The sequence below is a fragment of the Muntiacus reevesi genome, chromosome 1, assembly GCF_963930625.1.
Source record: "Muntiacus reevesi chromosome 1, mMunRee1.1, whole genome shotgun sequence".
NCBI lineage: Eukaryota > Metazoa > Chordata > Mammalia > Artiodactyla > Cervidae > Muntiacus > Muntiacus reevesi.
The window spans coordinates 74,182,154-74,191,586 of NC_089249.1; the positions used below are offsets into that span (position 1 = coordinate 74,182,154).

Here is a 9,433-nt window from a genome sequence, read left to right on the forward strand (position 1 = left end):
GGCCCCAAAATCACTGCAGATGGTGACTGCAGCCCTGAAATAAAAAGATGCTTATTCTTTGGAAGAAAAGTTATGACGAAACTAGATGGAATATTAAACAGCAGAGACATTACTTTGCCAAAAAAGGTCATCTAGTCATGGCTGTGGTTTTTCCAGTGGTCATGTATGGATGTGAGAGTTGGATTGTAAAGAAAGCTGAGCGCTGAAGAATTGATGCTTCTGAGCTGTGGTGTTGGAGAAGACTCTTTTTTTTTTTTTTTTTTTTACGATTTTTTTTTTTTTATTAGTTGGAGGCTAATTACTTCACAACATTTCAGTGGGTTTTGTCATACATTGACATGAATCAGCCATAGAGTTACACGTATTCCCCATCCCGATCCCCCCTCCCACCTCCCTCTCCACCCCCACCCGACTCCTCTGGGTCCTCCCAATGCACCAGGCCTGAGCACTTGTCTCATGCATCCCATCTGGGCTGGTGAGAGTCCCTTGGACAGCAAGGAAATCCAATCAGTCCATCCTAAAGGAGACCAGTCTTGAATGTTCATTGGAAGGACTGACGCTGAAGCTGAAACTCCAACACTTTGACCACCTCATGCAAAGAGCTGACTCACTTGAAAAGACCCTGATGCTGGGAAAGATTGAAGGCAGCAGGAGAAGGGGACGACAGAGGATGAGATGGTTCGATGACATCACTGACTCAGTGGACATGAAATTGAGTAAACTCTGGGAGTTGATAATGGACAGGGAGGCCTTGCATGCTGCAGTCACAAAGAGTTGGACACAACTGAACAACTGAACTGAACTGAACTGATTGATATGTACAGTCCTGTTACCATTTACTTTATCATTGTGGCTTTGTTTTTGCAGGGTTTTCTTTCTCTTGTGTTTCCTATCTAGAGAAGTTACTTTTGTATGTGTTGTAGTGTTCGTTTTGTGGTGCTAAATTCTCTTAACTTTTGCTTATCTGTAAAGCTTTTGATTTCTCTTTTGAATATGTAGGATATCCTTGTTGAATAGAGGAATCTTGGTTGTAGTTTTTTTTTTTTTTTCTTTCATCACTTTTAGTATATCCTTCTACTCCTTTCTGGACTGCAGGGTTTCTGTTGAAAGATCAGCTGTTAGCCTTATGGGGATCTCCTTATATGTTATTTATTGCTTTTCCCTTGCTGCTTTCAATATTTTTCCCTTACTTTTAATTTTTGTTAGTTTGGTTAATACATGTCTTGGCATGTTTCCCCTTGGGTTTATCTTGTATGAGACTCTTGGTCTTCCTGGAGCTGAGTAGCTATTTCCTTTCTTATGTTAGAAAATTTTTCAGCTATAATCTCCTCAAATAATTTTTCATACCTTTTCTTTTCCTTTTCTTCTTCTGTGACCACTATAATTTGAATGTTGGAGCACTTAATGTTGTTCCACTGTCAGTTGCTTCATTGTGCCTCTTTTGGTCCCATGAAGTATAGCCCACCATTTCTTCTGTCCAGAGAATTCTCCAGAGATCTCTGAGAGTGTCCTAATTTCTTTTAATTCTTTTTTCTTTATTCTGCTCTGTGTCAGTTATTTCCACCATTCTATCTTGCAGCTTCATTACCCATTCTTCTGCCTCAGTTATTCTGCTATTGTTTCCCTCCAGTTTATTTTTATCTCAGTTATTGTATTGTTCATTGCTGATTGTCTATTCTCTATTTTTTCTAGGTCCGTGTTAAACATTTTTTGTACTTCTTACTCCTTGCCTCCGTTCTATTTATTTGTATCTTCATTTTATTTCCAAGATTTTGGAACTTCCTTACTATTATTACTCTGAATACTTTTTCTGGTGGACTGCCTCTGTCTTCTTCATTTATTTGGTCTTGTGGACTTTTACTATATTCCTTCATCTACTGCTTGTTTCTCTGTCTTTTCACTTTGCTTAAGTTACTGTATTTGGGGGCCTCTATCTGCAGGCTAGAAGGCCATAGCTCCTCTAAATCATGGTGTCTGCCCCTTGTGGGTGGGTTGCACCAGTACCTTTTGAACGTTTTCTGGTGGAAAGGACTGGTGCCTGTGTTCTGGTGGGTGGAACTGATTCTTGTCTCTCTGAAGGGTAATGCTGTATCCAGTGGTTTTTTTTTGGGATGCCTGTGGATTTTGTTTGACTTTGGACAGGCTGTCTACTAATGGGAAGGATCGTGTTCTTATTTTACTGATGGTTTGGCATGAGGGGTCTGGCACTGGAGCTTGCTGGCCTTTGGATGGGACCTGGTCTTAGTGTTGAGATGGAGACCTTTGGGAGAGCTCTCGCCAATTAATGTTCCATGGTACTGGGGGTTCTCTGGTGGCCCAATGTCCTGGACTCAGGTCTCCCACCTCAGAGGTACAGGTCCAACCCCTTACTCTAGCAGTTAGACTCCACAAGCCACCCAGCACAGAAGATAAAGAGAAAGATATATCAGAGGGGGGAAGAAAAGAAAAAAAAAGTCATGTAAACAAACAAAACAAAAAGGAACAGACAGATAAAACCCCAAAGCAAATGGTGAAAGCAACACTCAACAGACAAGGACACCCAAAGAGACTTATACACTCACAAAGAGGAAAGAAGAGATGAAAAAAGAGTGAAAACAGAAACCAGAGAAGAAGAGAACAATCAAGCCAATAATCAAACCTATAAGTGAAAATGAATACTAAAAACTAGTCTAGAGAATATACAAAATCAAAAAATGGGAAAATGCAATATAACTAGAGAGTACTATAAAAATAAGATGGAAAAGATAAAATAAATTTTTGTAAAAAGAAAGCTTTTTATTTTTTTTTAATTTTTTTAAATTTTTTCTCCACACAAAAGCAGAGGGAAATTTAATTACATCTGATAGAGTCTTATCACTATCAAACTTCTTATCACTTCAGTGACTTTTTTTTTTTTTCCAGTGGGTTTTGTCATACATTGATATGAATCAGCCATAGAGCTACACGAATTCCCCATCCCGGTCTCCCATCCCACCTCCCTCTTCACCCGATTCCTCTGGATCTTCCCAGCCCAACAGGCCCGAGCACTTGACTCATGCCTCCCACCTGGGCTGGTGGTCTGTTTCACCACAGATAATATACATGCTGTTAAAAAGAAAGCTTTTTATAAAGGAAAAAGTAAGTTAAAAGTAAAAATGAATGGAATAACAATAAAAAAGAACAATAGAACAATACAAAAAACAAACAAACAAACAAACAAAACCATAAAATATATATAGCGATAGAATGGTAGTGAGAAGAGTATTCTTCTGTGTCATCCATTGTCCTCACCACACATTGAGCATGAGCCAATCTGCCTACTCAGGAAGTCCTCTAGTATTTCTAGGAAGGTTTCTGGGCCTGCTGTGGGTGTTGCGGGGTCAGCTCAGACTCATATCTGGCCTTACTCCAGCTTGCACTTGCTTCCAAATTCCACAGTGTCAGGCTAATTGAGGGGTAAGTTTTCTGTACCTTTAGCTGCAGGAGCAACTTACCCTTTCCTTTGGTCACACAGCCCCTGGTGTGACCAACTTTGATTTTTCACCATCCCTCTGCTTGTAGGCCTCCCTCCAACGTCTGCTCCCTACCCAGACAAGAAAGTGTGAAAGTGACAGCTTATCAGGGCTTATTTGCTCCTTCAGCCTGGGGAGAGGAAGGGATACATTAGACATAATTGGGATGTGCTATGGTGCCTGCTACAGCCAAGGCCTGTAGGAAGTTGCTACAGTTCAAGCTGGTTTGTGTGCTCCTCTAGGGGAGTTGGCCCCAGGTTGTGTGCTCCTCAACAGAGCCAAGCTGCACAGGCTCCCAGGGATGTGTGGGGAATGACCTGTCCTGCTAATGGCTAGGTGACAGCTGCTACTTCTGGGGTTGGAACCACAGAGCCATTTCTCCCCCCACCTCTGGAACTTGCCCTGGCCTTGGCAGTAACCATATGACCTGCATTCACCCCTCTGGGATCTCAAACTGCAGTCACAGGTAGTCCCACCTCTGGCACTCATGGCAGCTTTGGCAGTCTATCTCTGAGGTTGCAGTCTACACCACAACTCATCCCACCTACGGCACTTGCAACAGCAGGGTCCTGTGATCTGTGAGTGTGTGAAGGGACATGGTCCCTGTGACAATGATCTCTTGCCTCTCTAGCAGGCTCAGGCTTGTCTCTGGACTCCCTCAGCTGTGTTAAATTAGCCTTCTCACCTTCATGACAGTCAACCCCAGTCATCTCCCTGAAGTCCAACCGCTGAACCCCACCCCTGAAGCCTGAGCCTCAGCACCTAGTCCCTGTTTGCCACGATGGGCTTGACAACGTCTCAGCTGGGAAATGCTGGTCAACACCAATCCTTGTGATGAATTGTCTCCATTTTGCCTTCTGAGCACCTGTTGCTATATTCTCCTCAGAGGTTCCAGAGCTTCCCCTTTCCCCACCCATGAGAGGGTTTCCAAGTGTGAGGAAACTTTCCTCCTCCGTGGAGCCCTCTCCGAGGCACAGGTGCTTGTTCCAAATCCTTTGTCTCTTTATTTTCGTATATATTTTGCCCTATTTCATTCTGTGGAGATTAGTTTGCCTTTATGGAAGTCTGGGGTCTTCTGCCAACTTTCAGAAAGTGTGCTGAAGGAGTTGTTTCACATGTAGATGTATTTTTGATGTAGCACATTCCCTGTTATATAAGGAGTAGTTCAAATGACTGGTTAGAAATGACACTTAGAAATATAATTTTTGGAGAATCTGAAAGAAATAGAAGGTCATGCAGAGATGTGTAAAGTCTTAAATTGACTTTAAGTCTTAAGAGTCTTAAGACTTAAAGTCTTAGACTGACTCTTAAGTCTTAAGAGTCTTAAGTTCTATCCAGCTTTGCATTTTACTTCTGCTTACTTTCATCTTATCCATTAGATACAAACAAAAACCCTGCAAAGTATAAAAGGAAAATTATATTATCCCTATATTCTATATATTAAGTTTAGATTTGGGGAACAACCATAGTTTTCTTAAAGCCATGACCTAAATAATTTTCTAATTACTAGTACAGTAACTTTTCCCCCCATCATGTGTTCCTCATATATCCACACTATAATCAGGCCTCAGAAACTCATTTTCAGCTGGGCATAATCTTAAACAAAGGGGACAATCAAAGATTTGTGGCTTGCAAGCCAAACATAGGGTAAGAGATAATGGCTGTTAAGATCATTTTGAGAACTATCTCAGGAGGAAGAGTAGGAGTAGCAGAGTTGTCTTTTAGTGATAGTTGCCTTGATGAGGAAACTTTTGCCCTTAATTTGGCAAAAGCCTTGAGATTAACATACTACTGTCTGTTTTACATGGGAACACTACAACTTCACAATGTAAAAAAAAAACTCATCCAAGGTCACAGAGTTATAGAGATGAATAGACTAGAAACTTTCATGACTTAAACAGTAGTGATACATTTGACCCATATGTGTGTGTACTATTGAAAAAGAAATTAATTATAAAGTCTTAACAGAATTATAAAATCTTAACCTAGCCTTCTCAATCATTTTCCTAATAGCCAGCTGTACATCTTTGTTCCTGAGGCTGTATACCACAGGGTTCAACAGTGGGGTGATGACTGTATAGGTTACTGTCACCAGCCTGTCTTTTCCTGATGTATATTTGGCTGAGGGTCGCAGGTAGACAAAGGAAGCACAGCCGTAGTGGACAATGACCACAATGAGATGGGACGCACAGGTGGAGAATGCTTTTCGTTTGCCTTCAACTGATGAGATCTTCAGGATAGCAGCAGCGATAAATCCATAAGAGATGAAGATGAAGATCAAGGGCACAACAAGGACCAAGACCCCACCAATGAAGATGACCAGTTCATTAATGTAGGTTTCCGCGTAAGCAAGGCGGATGACTGGTGAAATGTCACAAAAATAATGGTTAACCTTGTTGGAGCCACAGAAAGGGAGGCTAAAGACCAAAGTTGTCCCCAGTAGAGATATTAGGAAACCACTGATAATACAAGTCACTGCCAGTTGCCCACATACCCTCCAGCTCATGAGAATGGTGTAGTGCAAAGGCTGACAGATGGCAGCATAGCGATCATAGCCCATCACTCCCAGAAGCAGGGAATTGGTGACAGCAAAACCAAGAAAGAAGTACATCTGTGAGGCACAACTCACAAAGGACAGTGTCCTGAGCACAGAGAGCAGATTGATAAGCATCTTGGGCAGGATGACAATTGTGTAGCAAGTTTCAGAGGTAGAAAGGACACATAGAAAGAAGTACATGGGTGTGTGGAGGCTGTGATCCAAGCAGATGACTGAGATGATGGTGATGTTTCCACTCAAGATGATCAAATAGAGGCAGAGAAAGACCACAAAGAGGACAAGCTGCAATTCCCCAAGGCTGGAGAAACCCAGCAGGAAGAACTCAGTAATACAGGAGGAATTGGCCATGGAGAATTGATCCCATGGAATAAAGTCAATATGATCAAGTCCAGAGTCCTCTGAAACTAAGAAATCAGGGAGATTTAACCTTCATAAAGTCACCACTCTGGTATAAAAGAGAAACAACAGGAATGGGAGAGAAAAAAGGAAACCAAGATAAAATAACAAACCATTTTACAATAAACTAAGCAAAATTTATCCTAAATTAACATGTGCCCACATTGCTAATTTTCTGCCAACGATTTTAGCAGACAATTCAGGGACAAGTGTTCAAATGAAATGGATAGACATTTGCTCAAAAGAAGTCTATTCTTCTGGTGCTTAAGAAATATAGTCCCTGCTTATAGACTTATATAATCTCTGTTTAGTTTGTTGATAATCTAATCCTCAAAACAACTTACTTACATTAATTTTTATTTTAAGTGGTCATAATTTTATCCATATTATTGATACATATATTCCACAAGGAATACCAGCAATGTATGAAGATCTACATCCAACCTGATTTTAATGGTTTCTTCATCTAGGTCAGTCAATAATCATTGATTTCTCTTTTTGTTGCTTGTCCTTAAAAAAACAGAATTCTCTTTCATTACTAACAACATACTCCATTTCCATGCAGTCATTTGTTGAAATTAATTTGGCTTAAAACTTCAGCTACTGTTTTAGAATTAGTGTGTGGTTCCCCTACAAACTCTAGCATTAGTTTTTTGTGGGTTTTTTTTTCAACATTCACTGTTTTCCCACTTGGTTATATATCTTATTCTTGATATACTTGACTTGGAAACCCAACAGACTGTTGTTCCCAGGCTCCATCTCTGAATTCTTGAGCAGGGAGGCTCAGATACTTTCCCTGATGACTCTGACACAGTTCTTATTGCTGGTACTAGATTATGTGTTTTTATTTGGAACATTCTTATCCTTTCCAGCTTATCACCCAAATCTGTTCCTTTGCCTGAGTTCTATATCTCAAAAAGAAGTTTCCAAAGCTTCTTAGTCATCCAAGCTGTATACTTATGGGGCATATTAAAACACATGAAAATTCTCACCCTCCATATCGGATCTGTTTTTTCTTGTGTGTGTGTGTGTGTGTGTGTGTGTGTGTAACACGTCTATGATACATTTTTCCCCCATTTTTCCAGAAACTAACCCTTAATCTGCATTATTATAAGAACATTTTGAATGGACTCTGAGGAGTCTGTCTCTTCCCATTCTATCACCTTTATAATACCAGTAGAGTTGTCTTTTTATAGGGTGAAATCTATACTATTAACAAAGCTAAATGGTCTTCAATTATTTATAAAGTTAAAATAATTATATTCTGTCTTTCATACTGTTTCCAAACATACCTTTCCTCTCATAACTGTCAATATACATATTCCTTCAAGTGAACTTTAGCATAGAGAAAATTTGAACAATCATTTCCTTTTACATACTACCCCCTACTTCTGGAAATAGTGCATATTTCAAGTGAAGTTGGTCGGTCGTGTCCAACTCTTTCCTACCCCATGGACTGTAGCCTACCAGACTCCTCCACCCATGGAATTTTCCTGGCAAGAGCACTGGAGTGGGTTGCCATTTCCTTCTCCAGGGGATCTTCCTGACCCAGGGATCGAACCTGGGTCTCATGCACTGCAGGAAGACTCTTTATCGTCTGAGCCACCAGGGGAGTGAATATTTATTGTCATTTTATTCCTCTTCTTTTAACTGAACAACTCTCTTTAAATTCTCAAAGTGGCATGTACTCATTGATCCTTCCTACAACTTCTTAATTTTGCTATATTATTTTATCTGGGCTTTAGCAATCATTAAAATCATATTGGCTTTGCCATTAGTATTTTAAGCTTATCACTAGTTCCACAAATTATAACTTTCCAGAGACAGAAATTGCATACCCACACATGACATACTGTCTAGTATATAGCAGTACTCGAAAACTTGTTGAGGAAACAAAGTGTCCAATAACTATAATCCCAGTTTCTCTTCTAAATTGCTTTGGAAAACTCCCAGGTAGATGGCATTTGATTTCAGGGATTTTCTAAACTTGTTCCCTTGCTATTAATCTAGTATACAATGTTAATCTTCTGCTTCAACATTTCATGACGAAAAATCTCTCTAACATTGTTCTCTAAATGCAGAGACTAATGCTTCATTAAAAATTGCTGTCATCCCCCAAACTATAATTCTGCTCTATGTTATATATGATCATTATTAACAGAGTAAATGGGCTTCCCAGGTGGTGCAATGGTAAAGAATCCACCTGTCAATGCAATAGAGCCAAGAGATACACATTCAACCTCTGGGTCAGGGAAGATTCCTGGAGCAGGAAGTGGCAATCCACTCTAGGATTCTTGCCTGGAGAATTCCATGGACTGCAGAGCCTGGTGGGCTACTGCCCATGGGATCACAAAGAGTCAGACACAACTAAGCAATTGAGCATGCACACACAAGAAATTAAACCCTTAGAGTTCTCATCACAAGAAAAATATAAAATTATTAATATTTTTCTCTAGTTCTTTAAGTTTTTACCTATTTGAGATTATGGTAGCTCATTAAGCTTGTGATAAACATTTCAAGATGTATGTAAATCAGATTATTATGTCATATATCTTATGCTTATATAGTATTGCATGTCAATCATATTTCAGTAAAACTAGAAGAAAAAGTGCTGCTTTTTCATTTTCTTTCTGATTATTGGATAGTTTTCTCCATTGTCTCACTAATTAAACTTTTAATTTTAATAGCACTTTATTACTGGTCGAGTATTTTTGCCTGAGAAATCCCATGGACAGAGGAGTCTAGCAGGCTATAGTCCATGGGGTCACAAGAGAGTCAGAAGCTACTTAGAAACTAAACAACAATAATTGATCTCAAAGTACTCTACAAACAGCAAAATGTCTGGTTTTTTTTTTTTTTTTTTTTTTTTTTTTTTTTTTGTTCTTTTGCTTAGACAGAGCTCTGGTAAAATTTTGAAATGGGACTTTTGAATTACCTCATCTGTTGTTTGTTTCTGTTGGTTTTAGTCATTAAGTCTTGTCTCTTTTGC

At 39.6% G+C, this 9,433-nt stretch overlaps 2 protein-coding genes across 2 annotated transcripts in view; both read right to left on the bottom strand.

Annotated features, from left to right (window-relative positions):
* The window catches only part of LOC136173940 (olfactory receptor 10R2-like), a 40,136-nt gene extending 35,935 nt beyond the window's left edge, over positions 1-4,201 (bottom strand). Inside the window, exon 1 of the mRNA XM_065943746.1 lies at positions 4,040-4,201. Within this exon, the coding sequence (XP_065799818.1) occupies positions 4,040-4,201 (162 nt within the window). The remainder of the gene's footprint in view (positions 1-4,039) is intronic.
* A 1,241-nt stretch (positions 4,202-5,442) lies between these two features.
* Positions 5,443-6,396, bottom strand: LOC136174031 (olfactory receptor 10R2-like). Its single transcript, XM_065943864.1, has one exon. It carries the CDS (start codon positions 6,394-6,396, stop codon positions 5,443-5,445), a length of 954 nt encoding a protein of 317 aa, XP_065799936.1.
* Between the last annotated feature and the right edge of the window lie 3,037 nt (positions 6,397-9,433).